We start from the raw sequence: 20,411 nt of genomic DNA, 5'->3' as shown, positions 1-20,411 counted from the left end.
GAATGTTATACAAGCCCTATAATATACATTCAAGACACCAGACCTGAGCCAGCCAGGTCACACGATATTATTATTATTTTATTTTTCGCCCCACTTGGATGTAATGAGCTGGTTTTCGTGCGTCATATGGAGGCCGAAAATGATTGTTTTCTGACCAGGCCGGTAAAAGTTTTACGGCCCTAGGGCTGTAAAATAACCTTGAAGTCAGCTGATTCTGATTTGATGTGAACGTGCTTACAAAATGGTTTATGAAACGGAATCAGTTTATGCTTCTAGAATTGAATAAGTATTCTGCAATAAGATACTATCATTTTATTTGGATGAATAAAATACAGATAAGATATATGTTATAAACTATTCAAATTCGATTTTCAGAGTAGGATAGAACTTCTAACCTAAACTTCCGAAGTCAACGACAACAAGCATTGTTGATGTTGACATTCAGATTGGAAAATTTCAAGTGTGCTAAAACAGCTGATCAAAAAACTTTTCATTATTTGTGTTTATTATTCAAGAATCAAAACATTTATAATAATATCATCTTATTGTCATTTGGAAGAATAAAAAGTATAAACTCAACCTCTTACATAATTGAACATAATCTTTTAGGTTATTTAGACAAATCAGAATAAAAAATAAAAATACTTGGACAATTTCCTGATATTCAGATTACCTCAGATTTGCTAGAGCTATGACCTTCCTGAAGTGCCTAATAAACAATTATTCCCATATTTATATTGTTTATTTTTCTGTGTGGCGAAAAATAACGTTCTCACCATGGGCAAAAATGTTTTTCCGGCTCTCAATCTTTTCTAGTCCTCGGCCTACGGCCTCGGACATGAAAACCGATTTCAAGCCGGAAAAGTCTCATTTTCGGCCCTAGGTGCGAAATATACTATTACATTCAAGGCCAAGTAACGTACGATATTTTCCGCTACACAATCGAATGAGTGAACAACAACAAATTATGTAGAATATTTTTCTTACCGTTTGAGAAAGCGGTCGTAGCGCTGTCTATGGGCAAACCCAGCCCTCCTGACTCTGATATTCTCTAGAAGTCCCAGATACCTGACCTGGTGCTCCACCCTTTCATCCTCCATCAGACACGGCGACTTCTCCTCGTTGGGCTTGATACATCGAACGTAGAATGGCTCCTTGCTGGCCAAAGTCTTCACCAGGGCTATCATAGAGTTTTTGAACAAGGTACCGGCGGTTTGAGGACGTTTGGTTGTCTGAAAATGAAATTAAAAAAAATTTGAAAGAGTAAATTTAACAGTTGAATTTTAAGAGAAGTAGTAAATTTTAATATCTACTTTGTAAAAATAATTAAGAACTCGACATTTTGTGAAGTGAACAACTACAATACTTTATGTATTTCGGACTATGTGTAGCCTTTTCTAAATTTGGGAGAGGAATAGCACAAGGTTACCTTATTTTTTTCTCTCCCTATAATTTTTGATGATGTACTTATTGTATGAATCAATCAAGAATAAAGTGGAATGGGGAAAACCGGAATAATAGTTGTAGAAGGAGGAGAAGAGGAAGAGGAAGAGGTAGAAAGTGGAAAATGAAGAAGTAGTATAGGATGAAGAAAAGAAGAAGGGGAAGTAGTATAGGATGAAGAAAAGAAGAAGGGGAAGTAGTATAGGATGAAGAAGAGGAGAAGGGGAACAAGTAGTAGTAGAGGATGGAGTAGAGGAACAACAAGAGGGAAAAGAAGAAGGAGAAGTGGAGAAGAAGTTGGAGGAGAAGACGAAGAAGAAGATAGAATGGCTCCTTGCTGACTAGAGTTTTCACTAAGGCTCGGTTGCACAAAAGCCGGTTAAATTTTAATCGTAATCCTATACTATTAAACGAGCAACTTCTGTTTATATGTTTAGATGTTTGGATGTTTAGATGTTTATATGTTTGTATTTCACCGGATCTCGAAAACGGCTCTAACGATTCTCACGAAATTCAGAACATAGTAGGTTTATAATATAAAGATTCGATTGCACTAGGTCTCATCCCTGAGAAAACTCGCTGAAGGACATTAAATGGATAATTATTATTCATCCTTGGAAAAACAGATGATGATAATAATTATTATTTCGTCGTCTGTTGGTGATGGAAGTGAGTGAGCGAGTTCACATGTGTGGGACTATGTCAAAATTATGACTCAGCTGTTGAACTTTTGTAATCATTCAATCAGGTACTTCTCTGATTTGGTTCACGTAAAGTTAATCAGGATTAAAATTGAACCGGCTTTTGTGCAACTGGGCCTTTGTGAGGTAAATTTTCGCATTCCTCTGGGAATTAATCTCTATTTACTGTGATTAGATAGAACATTTCATGTATGAATTTTATTATAATTTCTTCTTTCGTGATGAATTTTTTATGCTTTTGTACTCCAGAGCGAAGCTCGGTCTCCGATATTTAATTTTACGAGAACCAATCAGAGAAGGCTTTTTTGATAAGACGGCTTCTCTGATTGGTTCTCGTGGAATTGATCACGGTTAAAATTTAACCGGCTTTTGTGCAACCGGTAGTACTAAGGCTATCATTGAGTTATTGAACCTGCGTTTTGTAGTCTGCGAATGCAATAAAAATGAAAATTAGAATGGAGGACTTAGACTAACCTCTAACGACAGGACATGCATGACGACAAGTGTGTACACACATGTTCAACACGCTTGTCCTGTTGTTAGTAAGCACCCTACGACATCCCACTAACGATAGAGGACATAAGTGATGAAAATGTATATGCACGCATGTTCAACACGCTTCTCCTGTTGTTAGTAAGCCCTACGACAGCCCACTAGCGACAGGACATGCGTGATGAACATGTGTGTCGTCATACACTATTCTGTCATCAAAGCGAAAGGCTTCGAACCAAAATTTCAGAACGGAATCTTAAAGTTTGGGCAAAATAGGTTGACGAAATTGATGTAATCCCAAATGTGTAGGTTTTACGTTAATTGTTTACACAAATCATAATGACTAGTTACAGATATATTATTTTGATATATTATTATTGATTTTTACAATCATAAAATTGAACTAGGAGTTCTCTGAACAGTAGACCTCGCGCTCAATAAGTTACATTGACCTGTTGTTATCTTTTCTCATAATAATATAAAAATCAATAGATAATTTATCAATTAAAAATGTCTAGAAAAATCCTAAATAAACATAGAGCTTTCTGTCCTATCGTACCGTGATGTATCATCCCGGAATGTGAGTGTGAGCGTTGTTATCAGGTCTGGCTGCAACTGTCTACGACGTTGATGGAAAGATACATTTTCAAGATGTTCAATGTTTTTGAACGGATAGTATTATTGACCTGACCGAGCGAAGTAAGGTCTAAGATTCAAGTCGACGGTTTGGCATTTCTCTTGATGTTTAAATGTTTATATGTTGCGCAACGGCGAAACGCGGTAATAGATTTTCATGAAATTTGACAGGTATGCTCCTTTTTTAATTGTGCGTCGACGTATATACAAGGTTTTTGGAAATTTTGCATTTCAAGGATAATATAAAAGGAAATAGGAAATTGGCTTCCTTTATACGCCAATATTAGAGTAAAAATCAGACTATCGAATTATTCATCATAAATCAGCTGACAAGTGATTGCACAGATGTGAGAATACTGCGTGAGGTCTACTGTTCACAGAACTACTAGTAGTCCACTAGTCAGCTGATTTATGATGAATAATTCTATAGTCTAATTTTTACTCCAATATTGGCGTATGGAGGAGGCTCCTTTTTCCTTTAATATTATCCTTGAAATGCAAAATTTCCAAAAACCTTGTATATACGTCGACGCGCAATTAAAAAAGGAACATACCTGTCAAATTTCTTGAAAATCTATTACCGCGTTTCGCCGTAAATGCGCAACATATAAACATTTGAACATTAAGAGAAACGCCAAACCGTCGACTTGAATCTTAGACCTCACTTCGTTCGGTCAATTATTGTGAAAAAGGGTAGGCCTACAATTACAGTTTTTTTCTCATTAAAACCTATCAAGTAATCTTATAAAAATAGATCAATCTTGAATAAATATATATTTTTAGTTACCTTGGTTATATCCTGAGCACCTTCAGGCCACATGAGTCTTATCACATCATTCCTCGAATTAAATAACAAACGTTTGAAATCTTGGAACAGAGTATCTCTATTCTTGTCTAAGAACCCTTTTATATCATAGATAACATCACCTGCATAGTGTCTGAAAACATTAACAAAATTGTATTAAATTGAAGATAAATTATCAAAAAAATAATACGGAACAATGTCAAAAAAATTCAAATGTCAATAACACAAAAATATTTCATTGTACCTATTTAAAATTGAATCAATCAATCAATCAATTAAGTTTTATTGAACAAAATATTTACATCGGATGTCCCACTAAACCCAAAGGTTTTCCAGTAGGTACCTGTATAAGTATAAATAGTAAATCATAGAATCGTACATTATAAAGAAACATAATTAACAAATTTGATAAGAGGAAGTGAAAAAATAATTTTTTTGAAGTAAGAAGAGGATGTAAAGGAAGGTAAACTTGTGTAGGAACTAGAATAATAAAAATCAAGAAAAGAAATTAGATAAACTACTCAAGTAGAAGAAAAATATCAATCAAATCAGAAATCATCAAAAATGAGTATTCACTATTTATGAAAACAAAAATTATACTAAACATACATGGGGGAAAAAATTGAGAAATGAAAGATAAATTTCAAGAAATAATTATAAGTGGTCGCTCTGTCAATAACAAAAAAATATTTCATTGTATTTAAAATTGAAATTCATGTATTTGAAAATTCGTAGTGATAGATAATAATATCGAGTGACCTAGCTGGCTCAGGTATGGTGTCAGAGTTTTCAGGTAGCAACTGATCAATTTCAGGGCCTCTCTCATGACCTAATAACTGTATTTTAGACAGCTTAACGTGTACATCCGAAACACGGGAGTGGCCCAAAATATCTTGCCCGGGCCGGGATTTGAACCCGGGCCTCTGAAGCATAAAGTCAGCATCTGATCCACTCAACTACGACCACTCCGTAGTAAGACACTTTTCACTCAAAATTCTAAGTGGGGAACAAAAATTTCTCACCTGATACGAAATTGTGTTTTATGCTTTAGAGTCTTGTCCAAAGGTTTGATCTGTCTACTTGTGTAGTGGTCATGATTAGCCAGTTCCTTGTCCATTGCTTCCAAAAGGAGCTGAAAATAAGAAAAGATTAGAAATACTGTAAATAAAATTTGGTTACATGAATTGAGAATATAAATAATATTATTAGAATTACTGAATAAGAAGGCTAGATATTATGCAACCACAGGTGTATTCAAAAATCGATAAATTTCTGTAGACAATATCTATAGTCCGAAGACAGACACGGTTTTTTTTCAAATGTAGATGCTTCAAAACCAAACCTAGAAAAAATATTTCATATTATTATCACTAAAATAGGAAATTTCACATATTAAAGGAAACATTTTGAAAAAGAAGATTTCTGGAATGAAATAAGAACGGAATCCCTCAGAAAATGTGTCTATCCATCACTATTGTACGGGGCTCAAACTTGGTTATTGACAGCTAAACTTGACAAAATATTACAGACAACTCAAGACGGAAATGCCAATAACTCGGACTTTAACTGCAACAGAGAGTTGGGAACACGGAAATTTTGAAAATGATTAATGTGAAGTATCTGCAGCGGGAAGCTTATCTAATCAAGTGGAGATGGGCCGGTCACGTGGCAAGGATGGAAGCTGACAGACGGGAGATTGAATTGAAAAAATCTCTATTCATAAACATGTACAGTTACATTAGGAACAGCGTCAATATACAAACAAACATAAACATAAAAGGTAGTAGTAAAAAGTAGTAAGTCTTAAACCTCCTATATAAATAAACAAAAATCGATAAACAACAATCACAAACCCACAATGCGATCTGCAAACTCCTGCAGGGAGTACAGGTACAATGATATTAAAAACTCCTTGAGTTTTATACTTAATCTCTATTGCCTGTAATTTTAAAGGCAGCATTGTGAAGTACTTCCTTCCCATGTAGTGCGTCTTTTTCTTGGAAAATTCTAACCTATGTCTTTCCGTTATCCTCCCAAATCTGGTATTGTAGCCATGAGTCTCATTCAGTAGTTCTTCTACAGGGTAATTCCTAACATACATGATAACATCAAATAAATGTTGCCCGTAAACTGTAAGAATGCCAAGCTGCAAAAAAGCCAGTTTTACAGAGTCCATTCTTTTTAGATTCATCATTATTCTTAGTGCTTTTTATGTTGAATGAGAATCCTATCAAGATTACTCTTGGTCGTGGCTCCGTAGACCATAAGCCAAATGGGAGTGTATTAGTGAGTGATAAAGCGTTTTCATAGTTAGAAGACTGCATTTATTTAACATTTGTCTTAAAGCATACAGCCCAGGGAAGATTTTTTTGGAGACTACTCCAGGATAAATTACTGTCGATTTCTAAACCCAAGAATCGTGTACCGTTTACTAATTCCAACATTTCATTATTAATAAAGACATTTGGGCAAATTTCATTTTTTCTCTGATTCATCGAAAATGAAATTACGACTGACTTCCCTATTTATAAGAAGGTTCCTGTCATTGAGAAATTTATTCATAAGAGAAAGGTGAGTTGCGGATGTCTCTTCTACACTTTGCAATGTATTAACTGAGAAGATGACATTAGCGTCATCTGCATAGAGACACAAAGTAGCTTGCTCTTGGAAAACTCTAGGCATCCCCTTGATGTAACAGATGAATAACAGCGGGCCCAATATTGTCCCCTGAGGCACACCATAATTCAAATGTCTAATGTTGGAGCGATATTTGTTTTTGTAGCGCAGCGTTTCAGTTTCATCTATATGTTCAATCTCTACGAATTGCTGCCTATCTTTCAAATAGGAGGAGAACCAAGTACGCTCCTTTCCGTTCACTCCCAGGGCGTTTAATGAGTCTATCAACATAGCATGCCTCACACTGTCGAAAGCGCGGCTCATATCTACAGATGGGAATACCACGTGAAGGGGACACCCAGAACGACAGTGGAGGGATGAACTTTCGCAACGAGTTGGAGATTTGTGGCTGACCGAAGCTAGAGACAGGGGAAGATTAACAAAAATTATTGACAGACTCTGAATCTAAAAGTGAAAAATTTTATAATGTGAAATATTGTACAGATGGAAATTACTGAGATATTGCAATTATTCAAATGCTGATCCAAAATCCAAAATCCAATTTAAATGCTGTAATTCACCCCGAAGACTTCTGCTACTGCGAATATTGACAACAGTGTAAACAGCTAGATGTAAATAAAATGAGCGCTGCTATCCAGAGATTGTCAGTTTGGTGTACAGGTAAGCATTCCTGAACGGCAATTAGGAGGTACTGGGTTCGATTCCCGGGCTGACAAATAATTTTTGAATAGTAGCGCTCATCGAATTTCCATCTATAGTGAAGGCCCACGTTATAATGACAGTATTTGATCAACTTTGGTTTTGCTCTCCTTGTCTATCATTCGACAAAGCTGGTGATACTATCCTTTTCTAGGTCCACGACGGTGCCAATTATGTTTTTGACAGTGTAGAAATATGATTAATTAATGCAGAGAATCGGCATCGCTATTGTTCTATCTTTATCCACTGTCATTATAACGTGGACCTCACTATAGCTGTTTACCCTGTTGTCAATATTTGCAGTAGCAGAAGTCTCCGGGGTGAATTACAGCATTTAATTTGGATTTTCGTTTAAAAATAATTATTGAAATATCGTATTTGTTGCCAACCACTTATACCTTATAAGATAGGCTTTTGTTCTTTAAAGAATGTTAATAAAGATATATTACTTATTAATTATTCTTATTGTTTAAAGAAGGACCGAAAAAACTTAATTCTAGAATCTCAGCTATTCTAGTAAGAACTCGCTAAGCTCGTTCAGTGAATATTCACCTCATCAGTGACTTTTCCCACATTGAGACAAGCGTCGTCCAAAATGGCGAATACTCCTTGATGCGGTTTCTCCACCAACTCACAAATAATTTGGTTGTTGAAAAATTCCACATTTTGCCAGGCGATTCCTTCCCGTTTGTACTCCTCCTGTTCTTGTTTTAGCACCAGTTCTGGAAGAAAGAATACAAAAATATGATTCATGAGGAAGAAATTAACACAAATGCAAATCGAAAGCATACTCGAGTCAGTGAGTGAATCTATCCTATAATATAATAGAGGAAAGAACTGGCTTATACACGTAGGGGGATAGGAAATTCACGAATGACGCATCATCACGTCTCAACTACTCAATACGTCATTAACGTGACATTTCGCATATAGATTTTCAATTCACCAAGGATGGTTATGGGCCTATTTCAAATTCTTCAAGATTCCAGGCCTTTTTTTAGTTCAAGATTTCAGTAATTCAAGTTTTCAGTTTGTCAAGTCTTAATTATATCCTTGTGGAGCACGGTTTACCTGTATATTTGCATGTATAGGCTGTTCTTGATTTACCAACGATGGCCAGTTCTTCAAGTTTTCAGTTTGTCAAGTGCTTGTCAAGTGAAATTTTTCAATGATTTATATAATTTTTCAAAATACAGATTTAATATTTTGTTAATTAATTATACCTCTATGTTGTTAAAAACCAGTAAATCTGGTAACATTGCGGAGCTAGAAAAGGATAACGCTATCTTCTTTGTCGAATGATAGACAAGGATAGCAACACCAATGTTATTCAAATACTGCCATTATAACGTGGAACTCACTATAGCAATTAGTGTTCCACTTACCGACAATATGATACAGTTATCAATACAATATGATGCAGTATCATCAAAATATGATACAGTATCATCTCAACTTGATACACCATACTATAATTTGATACAAAACAGGATAGAGCTGTCTGCTTTGTGGAATGATAGACAAGGATAGCAACACCAATGCTTTTCAAATACGGCCATTATAACGTGGACCTCACTATAGCAATATAGTGTACGACATAACGACAATATGATACTGTATCAACACAATGATAAAGTATCAACACAATATGATACAGTATCATCTCAACTTGATACAAAACAGCTCTTCTGCTTTGTGGAATGATAGACAAGGATAGCACTATAGGAAGATGATTCGAAGATGATGCAATGATTATACAAAGATGATACAAGGATGATGGACAAGGATAGCAACACCAATGTTTACCTTCCGGTAGTCGCGCCCTACTCAGTCACACAAGTAGTCGCGTGTTGTATTTTTTACAACATCCAATTTTAAGTGTTATGTACTCTGTTTACTGTAAAAACATATTAATTAATTGTATAATTACTTTTTCCTACAGTTACGTTGAAAAGTGGCCATTGCTGCACTGATTACAGAACGCAAAGAATCACTTTTCCGCTCTAGTGCGGGAAAAATTTTTCTGCACTCCAGATTTGCAACATGGCAACGCAAAATACTTAGTAGGTTATATGGAGCAACAGTGCAGCAAAATCAAAATGAAGTTGGTAACAGTGACTGCTGTGGCTGCTATAGTGAGCAGAGGTGCAACCAAGCACAACGCGCTAATTATTACTCATTATATATTATAACCAAGGACAACGAGGACTTTAGGATTTTAGGATTAAGGTTTTATCAATAATAAAATTACACAGAAAAACATTTGATGGATTTCAGGTAATTTTACCCATAATTACCCACTTTTCATATTCAATGGTAACTGTAGGAAAAACTTAATGTGAAATACGTGCGCAAAGTTCCTCTGCTGCACTCAAGAAACCATTCCGCCCTCGCCTTCTTTCGGTGCAGCAAACTGTCACTTTGCGCACTAGTTGCACAAATAACTATTTCCATCTTCTTGGATTATTTTACGCCTATGAACATTTGGATGATTACCATTTCATAGCCCAATAAGGCACCTCAAGCAAAGCCATCAATTCTGTGTTATTGGTTCGTTTACAGTCCTCGTATACAGTCTTTCCCTATCTTATGCACTGTCACGACTAAATGGCACCTGAAGACTGAACCATTGCTCGGTTGATACTGTAGCTCAGTGGAGTGATGGGGGGAAAGTTTTCGAATGCATAGGTGACTCATTCACTGGCACCAACCCATTCAATAGTTTTGTGCAGCAAAAAAACTGACACTGTTGTACTTTTTACATCAGCGCGACTGCCGGAAGGTTATACTAATACTGTCATTATAACGTGGACCTCACTTAAAAAAAAATCTGAATCGACTCACCAATGAACAATTGTTGCAGTTTCTCGTTACAATAGTTGATACACAACTGTTCAAAGCTGTTGGCATCAAAAACTTCAAAACCATAAATGTCCAGAACTCCTATAACCGTTCTCCGACTCCTCGTATCTCTGACGTCAATTATATCATTGATTTTGCTCACTATCCACGTGAACATACGGTCATAGATTGCCTGAAAATCACACAAATAAATGAATAAAGACAAATTATTTCAAAAAAATGCATGAAATTCAAGGCTTGAGATAACAGTAAAAGTTGCGACATAAATTCCCTATACCATGGGATATCTACTCACACTATTGTTTCTCTATGGTTTTACCTTCACAAACAAAATTCTCATCAATTTAAGTCAGAATAGAATAGCTTATTTGTCTTTAACTAGGTGCTACAATAAAAATAGTTATTTGTATATCTAGAGTGAAAAGTACGACTTTTTCTCCCTGTGGGAATTTTCCCGAGGGAGAAAACGTATTTTTCGCTCGTGATGTACACAACATTTTTCCTCCATCTACATTTTTTTATAGAAACTGCAAATAATATCATTTTAATAACTTACGTATTGGTGACAATGTTTCCTAACAACATAACCTAAAATCTGAAACCTAAAAACCGGTCTTCTGATTGGCACTGCCGATTTATCGGCAAAAGTTGTAACAATTAAACCAGATGAGCGTCTTCCAAAAATGGCTGACTCCAGATCACGCGGTTCAGATTTGAATTGCAGATCAAAAATATTTTGTTGGCTGGTATTTTGAATAGAATAAAGTATTTTTTAAATTGTATAAATTTTTATCGTCTACTAATATTAAGAATATAATATCATACAAACATATATTTCATGAGTTGATCAAATTTCTGGTTGTGGTATTGAATTCAGTTGACTCAATGACAGACACCTCTATTATGCTTTCTCATCTGAGCTTAGACCTTCTAACCTATTACAATATAAGTTTTAAAATAGAGATACTTCCCATGTTATTTAAATGGAGTCACTTTTCCTCCCTAGGGAGTTTTTCTGTTTTTTACTACCGAGAGCGAAAAAGTGACACTTTAGTATTATGTTTCAGGGAGTAAAGTAAGTACTTTAGACAGTAGGTGGAGGAAAAAAATATTTCGGACTATGTGTAACCTTATCTAAATTTGGGAGAGGAATAGCACAAGGTTACCTTATTTTTCTCTACCTATCATTTTGATAATGTACTTATTGTATGAATCAATCAAGAATAATATAATAAAGACAAATTAATTAGTGAAGGACATGAGTGTGAAAAATCAAACACAAAAAGTGGATTAAAAAATTAAACATCAGTTACTATATAGTCTGAGAGATATTAATTTTGAAATGAAAGGGGGAAACTGATTTGCAGTTGCCAATTATATCATTGATTTTACTCACGATCCATGTAAACATACGGTCATAAATTGCCTGAAAATCACACAAATAAATGAATAAAGACAAATTATTTCGGACTATGTGTAGCCTTATCTAAATTTGAGAGGGGAATAGCACAAGGTTACGTTATTTTTCTCTCCCTATCATTTTGATGAAGTACTTACTATATGAATCAATCAAGAGTAATATAATAAAGAGAAATTAATTAGTGAAGGGCATGAGTGTGAAAATAAAACACAAAAAGTGCATTAAAAAAATCAAACAACAGTTACTATATATAGTCTGAGAGATAAAGGGTGACACAGAAAAACGGGAACTTTTAAAAACGCCATAAAACATTAGTGGGAAGGGCAAAAATGATTTTATTTAAACTAATGTAAAGTTCAAGACTTACCATTTGAGACTAATTAATAACATCTATCACTTTTTGACAATTACTTCTTTAAGATGGCTTCCTCCTGAACGAATACACTCTTGAAATCTGCGTTGACGATTCCTCATTGATCGCTGCAACATCTGCGTTTCCTGGTCCCATGATCTGTCCACCTGCGATTTTCTGTTTGTGGAGCTATCTCAAATCAAACGTTTTCACAACTTGACCAATAACTGTGGTTGAATCATAACAGATAATTAAAAATGATATTAACAATATCCCAGCTGAAATGTTGCAGCAATCGTTCTGGAATCTCAACACAGATTTCAAGAGTGTATTCGTGCAGGAGGAAGCCATCTTGAAGAAGTAATTCTTAATAAGTGATAGCTGTTATTAATAATTCTTGAACTTTACATTAGTTTGAATAAAATCATCTTTTCCTCCACCTCCTGTCTCAAGTGTTTACTTTACTTCCTGAAACATAATACTAAAGTGTCACTTTTTCGCTCTCGGGCGGAAAAACAGGAAAACTCCCTAGAGCGTAAAAGTGACTCCATTTAAATAACATGGGAATCATCTCTATTTTGAAAACGTACATTTGAAATAGGTTAGAAGGTCTAAACTCAGATGAGAAAGAATATAGAGTAGTCATTAAACCAACTAAATTCAATACCTCAACCAGACATTTGATCAATATATGAAATTTATGTTTGTATGCTAAAATATTACTATTATTATTATTATTATTATTATTATTATTATTATTATTATTATTATTATAAATTATGCTATAAATTATTAAACTTCATATCACTATACTAAAAAAATGTATATAATTTTTTTTATTCCATGTTATTCAAAATACCAGCCAACGAATATTCCTCATTAACTAGTCAAATTTGAAACGGGAACTTCATCATAGTTGTAGTTGTGGCGGCCATTGTTGCTACAAATTTTGCCGACAGATAGCGCATAACGATAGAGAAACTTCAGCATAAGTAGTTATCCCATGGTATAGGGCGTTTATGTCGCAACTTTTACTATTATCCCAAGCCGATAGTTCACGTAGTTCTTTCCTATGCAGCTGTGTGACGCTGGTAGTCTCTCAAATTGTGCCGTTCATACACCGTTCATGCCCCAAAAAAACAGTGAAAATTGACAATAATCGACAGTAATCGGCTTGAGATAACAGTAAAAGTTGCGACATGAATTCCCTATACCATGGGATATCTACTTACGCTATTGTTTCTCTATGGCATAGCGCTGTCGGCGGAGAACTGTGATTACAAGCCATCTGTTTCTGTTTACTTTTTAGATTATGTTGGAACACATTGTTTGGTCACGTACGTTTTTAAAAATTATTTTATTTGCAGTTTTTATAAAAATGTTGTGTATATCACGAGTGAAAAATATTTTCTCCCTTAGGAAAATTGTTGCCCTCGGCTTCGCCTCGGGCTTCAAACTTTTCCCTCAGGGAGAAAAAACAGTACTTTTCACTCTAGATATACAAATAACTATTGCCCTTCCCACTAATGTTTTTAAAAGTTCCCGTTTTTCTGTGTCACCCTGTATAACTTTTGAAATGAAGAGAGGAGACCGATTTGTGGTTGCCCAGTTAGTAGGATGGACAGAGAGAGTGATAGAGTGGAGCAGCGGAGAAAGCAGGCTGGATGCTGATTCTAAAGTAGGGAGAAAGCTGTTAGATAGTGCCAGTCATTAGTCAACCAAACAGCATCCACCCTCTCTGTCTACGAGAGAGAGAGAGAGCCGTACTAAAAGGAATATCTCTTAGACTATAACCTGCATCGGAAAATGATTGATCCAAAACTCATGCAAAATATAGAAGTTTGTGCAATCAACAAATAAAGTTGTGAGAAAGTCAGATTCACAAGAAATTTCTTGAAAAAACAAGGGTTGAAGATCATCTTAAGGCTGTTAGGTACACTTTTTTCATTTAAATTGGATAATCTTTTCAAATATAGCTTGATTATTAAGATCATTATTATAAGAGTGAGAAAAAGTGGCAACTGAAATTTTTAAGTGGTCTAATAAGCGAGTTATGGGTTGTTGAAGTGCTAACTCCGTTTTCTTCCAGATCATAAACTGTTTCGAATTTTCCATTGGAGTTTTTTTTTTTAATACATTCAGTATATCATTGGCTTTGTTCTAATATGCGTTTTTTCGCGATTAATGCCAAAATAAACAAGTTATCGAATTTACAAAAAATGTTACTTTTTTATTTATGAACGATATGTTTTAGTTTGGAAAGAAACATTTCTTGAATTATTAAGAGAAGTTCTAATAATATAGTCGAAACAGTTTATGATCTGAAAAGAAAACGGAGTTAGCACTTCAACAACCCATAACTCGCTTATTAGACCACTTAAAAATTTCAGTTGCCACTTTTTCTCACTCTTATAATAATGATCTTAACAATCAAGCTATATTTGAAAAGATTATCCAATTTAAATGAAAAAAGTGTACCTAACAGCCTTAAGGCACTTAGTGTTTGTTAAATTTTAATCGTGATCAATTCCACGAGAACCAATCAGAGTAGCCGTCTTATCAAAAAGGCCTTCACTGATTTGTTCTCGTGAAATTAATCACGGTTAAAATTTAAGTGAAACCGGGCCTAACTTGCAAAAAAATCTTGAAAATTTCACAAAACCATGCATATTGAAACTATGAACACACATAACTTTCAAATTCAACAATGCCTTGCTAATATTACTGTGAAGCTTTACTCACACATAATTTTGGCTGCTATAGAGTTGACTGTACATTTTAATACAAGTACAGTCAATGTCAAAAGTAAAGCAGCCTGCAATAAAGCATATTCAAGGTTCAAATTTGATGTTCTTTTTCAATTTTGATTTGTTATTCCTAAAACACATTTAATCGATCAGAATTTGCTTGAGCAGAAGTTTACTTGATCACTGAGTAGGATCTTGGGTTATTTAATCTATCAACTCGAAATGTAACAAATTATAATAAATTCTACCATAGCTTGATTTAATCCTAGATCATGTTAAACCTAGGTTAAACCTTGAACTGTTATCGGGCCTGAATAATTTTAAAGATTTATTAGAAATTGCAGTTAACCGACTGCTGAAATATTGTAACTGTTTGATAATTATTTCGTTACTGTATAATTTTCTTCTTCTATTTAGTTCTTTGGTCAATATTTTCAGTAGCAGAAATCCTTAGTTCTATTTGTAAATGGCTTTCATTGGATATCTATAAAAGCGAAATTGCACTCACTCACTGACTCACTCACTCGCAGAACTAAAAACGTTCAAATTTGGTAGGTATGTTCAGTTGGCCCTTTAGAGGCGCACTAAGAACGGATTTGGAAATTTTCCAAAGATACGCCTAAAATCTGCGTTTTTCCAGCGTTTTTTAGCGTTTTCTCAGCTTTATCGAGAACAAATGAACAGAAAATGTTAAAATTTAGTAAAGAAGCTCAGCTAGAGTGTAATAATGTTGTGTAAATTTGCAATAACGTCAAAGATACGCCCAAAATTAGCGGTTTTCCAGCGTCTTTTTGCTTTTTCTCAGATTTATCGAAAACAAATGAACAGAAAATGTTCAAATTTAGTACAGATGCTCAGCTAGGGTGTAATAATGTTGTGTTAGAAGGAATTTGCAATAACGTCAAAGATACGCCCAAAATTAGTGTTTTTTTGCGTTTTCTCGTTCCTTCATCAAGTAATAGACAGAAAATGTTCAAATTTGGTAGAGAGGTTTAGCTAGGGTCTAAAAATTTTGTGATAAGGTGACTTTAATATTTCATCAAAGATACGCTCAAAATCAGCATTTTTCCAATGTTTTTCTCAGCGTTTCTGCATTTTCTCAGTACTTTGACATTCTGATGGAATGAAGCATGCTCAAATGAAAAATGCAGGCGAGCGAAGCGAGCCCGCTGATCTCATTTTTGGACTATCCAGCTAGACGGACATGGCGAGCGAAGCGAACCTGACGGCTAGTTTGAAATAAATATTATACACCTCAATAGCTTGTTTAGACTTAACATGATCAATACTTCTTGCAATATATTATTCAAGTACGAGTCAAAACATAAAGGGGCATACCCATAGCCTACTATAAATATAGATTATCTAAAGTAAGCCATGGCATACCCCAAAAGCATGTGACTCAAGTCTAGAATGTTACAGCCTAACCATGACATTAGAACTTTATCTAAGGACTTGTGTTTTTTAAGCATATATAAATAGCTGAAGTAAAATCTAGTATAGGTTAATAAGCTCTGCTATGTGTAAGCATATAACAACATGCTGTTAATAAATTATTTTGTGATTGCCAATGATTAGAAAGCAATTTTAAATTAGGTTTAGTGTGTTATATAAAAAGCTGTATGCATCTTCTAAAAGATAAAGAACTATATGTTTTCTCTATAGCTAAACCATTCAATATTTTTTGAGGTAAAGTCTGATTTTTACTCTAATATTGGCGTATGAAGGAGGCTCCTTTTTCCTTTAATATTATCCTTGAAATGCAAAATTTCCAAAAACCTTGTATATAAGTCGACGCGCAATTTAAAAAGTAACATACCTGTAAAATTTCATGAAAATCTATTACCGCGTTTCGCCGTAAATGCGCAACATAAAAACATTTAAACAATAAGAGAAATGCCAAAACGTCGACTTGAATCTTAGACCTCACTTGGCTCGGTCAATAAATAAGAAAACATGAATATATAAAATAAACTAACCTTAGCCAATGCATCCCTGCCATACTCAGCTTGCATGAGAGTGTGTGTTTTCTGCATGACCTCCCCTTTGACGGCTATCACACGTTCAGTGAGAGCTGTTACAACAGCATTGCTGTCCACTTCCAACAGTCTGGCAACTAGATTCAGTTGTTTCTCACTTGCGCCGGCTATTTCGATCTTGTCGTCGTTGGAGGTGAAAGCTACGTTGCCCTGAAAATGGAATTGGTAAGATAAAAAATATATTTTCAAATTCCAAGGCTCGGTTGCACAAAAGCCTGTTTAATTTTAATCATCATTAAATAAGGAGTGGCCGTAAATACAGGGTGACACAGAATAACGGTAACGTTTAAAAACGCCATTAAACATCAGTGAGAAGGGCAAAAATTATTTTATTCAAACTAATGTAAAGTTCAAGACTTGCTATTTGAAAATAAATAATAACATCTATCACTTTTTGACAATTACTTCTTTAAGATGGCTTCCTCCTGCACGAATACACGCTTGAAATCTGTATTGACGATTCCTCATTGATCGCTGCAACATCTGCGTTTCCTGGTCCCATGATCTGTCCACCTGCGATTTTCTGTTTGTGGAGCTATCTCAAATCAAACGTTTTCACAACTTGACCAATAACTGTGGTTGAATCATAACAGACAATTCAAAATGGAATTAACAATATCCCAGCTGAAATGTTGCAGCAATCGTTCAGGAATTGGTTTGAGATAGCTCCACAAACAAAACATCACAGGTGCACAGATCATGGGACCAGGAAACGCAGATGTTGCAGCGATCAATGAGGAATCGTCAACACAGATTTCAAGAGTGTATTCGTGCAGGAGGAAGCCATCTTGAAGAAGTAATTGTCAATAAGTGATAGATGTTATTAATAATTCTCAAATGGCAAGTCTTGAACTTTACATTAGTTTGAATAAAATCATTTTCGCTCTTCCCACTAATTTTTTATGGCGTTTTCAAATGTTCCGTATATTCTGGGTCACCCGGTATACAGGGGTATCTATAGTCGAGTGGATTAGATGCTAGCTTTATAATCTAGAGGCCCGGGTTTAATCCCAGCTCAGGCCAGATATTTTCTTCCCGTATTTCGGATGAACACGTTAAATCGTCGGTCTCGGCTAACCTATCCCCCTCCGCATAAATTTTCATGATTATTGTGATTAAGTATTTTGTAAATTAATTATATTTCTACATTGTTTATGAACGGTCTGGTACCGTTGCGGAGCTTGAAAAAGATAGAGCTATCTGGTTTGTCGAATGATAGACAAGGAGCAACATTAATGTTGATCAAATACTGTCATTATAACGTGGACCTCACTATAGAACAAGAACAACCACAACATGATAAAGTATCAACACAATATGATACAGTATCACCACACAAAATACAGTATCAAATGATACAGTATCACCACACAAAATACAGTATCAAATCAATATGATACAGTATCACCACACAAAATACAGTATCAAATCAATATGATACAGTATCATCTTAACTTGATACACAACAAGTGTAATACATTCGCTATCTGTTTTGTCTAATGATAGACAAGTACAGCAACACTAATGTTGATCAAATACTATCTTTATAACGTGGACATCACTATAGAACAAGAACAACCACATGGTTCAGTATCAACACAATATGATACAGTATCACCACACAAGATAAAGTACCAAATCAATATGATACAGAATCATCTCGACTTGATACACAACACTATGATTTGATACATTCGCTATCTGCTTTGTCGAATAATAGACAAGAACAGCAACACCAATGTTAATCAAATACTGCCATTATAACTTGGACCTCACTATAGAACAAGAACAACCACAACATGATACAGTATCAACACAATATGATACACTATCATCTCAACTTGATACACAAGTGTAACACATTCGCTAACTGCTTTGTTGACTTAGGGGTTGTAACTCGAATATTTTAAATGTAAACACCCATTGTGTGGTACATCATTTTAAAGGCCTTTTCAAAACGAGAAAGATGACATCAATAAAAATGTTCTATGATACTTTTATCTAAAATGGCGGCTGATTGAACAGCCGCCATTTTGGATACAAGTATGATAGAACATTTTTATCGATGCCAACTTTCTTCATTTAAAATGAGTTTACATTTAAAATATTCGAGTTACAACCCCTAAGTCACCCCCTTATGACGGGTTGAAATCCAGTTGTACCGTACGTCAAAAGGTAGAGTATTTCACCAATAACTTATCCTGAAAGTTACAGTATTATATTTACAGCAGTCTCCAACTTATTGGCCCATATGAATAAAACCAGAGCAAATGCTCATGAGCAAGAGCATGGGGCATAAGGTAGGAGCAAAAGGTAGAAGCAAAAGCATTTGCTCATTTTTTTATGAATAAGCTGTACCTTATACTCTTACCTTATGCTCCTGAACTCTGGAGCAAATTCTCACGTATTTTAAAGATTTTTTATCAGCTGATTCGCTTTTGTAGCCTTACTTTGTTTTTATAGCTCATGGAAGCGCTAGATATGAAAGTTGGGGGCACCGCTTGTGTTTGCGTCGTCTGCTCTGTTTTCTATTTATGAATAGAGTTTTAGGTTAGTTGAGTTTAGAATTTTGAAATAATAGCGTGAAAAAATGTCATCTCTATAATAATATTTAGCATATTCTTATAATATCAATAGGTTCTTATAATCGTCCACACTCTCATCTTCTTAAATGCCTATTTCCTATTTTTTGATGCTATCTTTATATCAGGTATAAAGATATTTATATTTATATTTATCATGGCTCATCTTTTGTATTTATCCTTTTGTAGGAATAATGGTGATATATATCATGATTTGAATCTAAATTGAGTTTATTGTTCTCAACTATTGGTTGTGATCGTATCTGGTATAGTTTCCTCTTCCTCATACGAATTAGTTGAGCCATTTTACTATGAGCAAAAGGTGATAAGCTGCTCTAGACTAGACTCACCTTTTTTGAAGCATTTGCTTCTAAAGTTGAGCAAATGCTCTAGTTTATTCATACAATTTTAAGTATAAGCTTTTTCTTCTGAACAAATGCTCAAACTATTTTTTTGATGAGCATGAGCAAAAGGTTTTGCTCACGTTTATTCATAGAAAATGAAGCAAATGCTCCATATTATAGAAGTATAAGCAAATGCTCAACTTTATTCATATGGCCCATTAAGGTGTCATATATGACTCACTTTGTATACTCACCAAATGCAATACGGCAGCTACGATTTTAATCAGAGCGTTCTTCATTTCATTGGAGAATCCCAGAGTTCTAAACGCAGCCATTGTGGTTCTGTAGTTGACTCTATCCCCCTCCACCACACCAGCCACCATTTTGTCGTCTTGTTTCAGGTAGTGATAGCTCTGTGGGTCACTGCTCAGCTCCAAACCCAGCTGGTCAAAACCATCGTTCTTTAGGTTCATTTTCGAGGCGGCTAGTACCTGGGAATCATAAAAACTCTTCATTAGTTTAGAAATCCAATTTAAATTTGAAAATCTACTTTGTGAATATACTTGAGGACTGAAAATTTTGTGAATTGAAGAACTACAAATCTTAACCTATTTCGGACTATGTGTTATCTAAACTTGGGAGAGGAATTATA

General features: G+C 34.9%; 1 protein-coding gene across 2 annotated transcripts in view; it reads right to left on the bottom strand.

The window, feature by feature from the left end:
- Nucleotides 1-20,411, bottom strand: part of LOC111049656 (unconventional myosin ID) — a 55,118-nt gene that overhangs the window by 18,190 nt on the left and 16,517 nt on the right. Inside the window, exons 5-12 of one of the 2 annotated variants that reach the window (XM_039440594.1) lie at nt 20,014-20,250; nt 16,774-16,983; nt 11,672-11,701; nt 10,258-10,417; nt 7,966-8,135; nt 5,100-5,209; nt 4,060-4,210; nt 988-1,232 (exon numbers count right to left, since the gene is read on the bottom strand). In XM_039440594.1, coding sequence (XP_039296528.1) covers nt 988-1,232; nt 4,060-4,210; nt 5,100-5,209; nt 7,966-8,135; nt 10,258-10,417; nt 11,672-11,701; nt 16,774-16,983; nt 20,014-20,250 — 1,313 coding nt within the window. Of the gene's footprint in view, nt 1-987; nt 1,233-4,059; nt 4,211-5,099; nt 5,210-7,965; nt 8,136-10,257; nt 10,448-11,671; nt 11,702-16,773; nt 16,984-20,013; nt 20,251-20,411 lie in introns of both variants that reach the window. The other variant, XM_039440593.1, reaches the window with a different exon arrangement.

This window comes from Nilaparvata lugens, chromosome 14, assembly GCF_014356525.2.
Source record: "Nilaparvata lugens isolate BPH chromosome 14, ASM1435652v1, whole genome shotgun sequence".
NCBI classification, from domain to species: Eukaryota; Metazoa; Arthropoda; class Insecta; order Hemiptera; family Delphacidae; genus Nilaparvata; species Nilaparvata lugens.
This window is presented reverse-complemented; position numbering and strand designations above follow the sequence as displayed.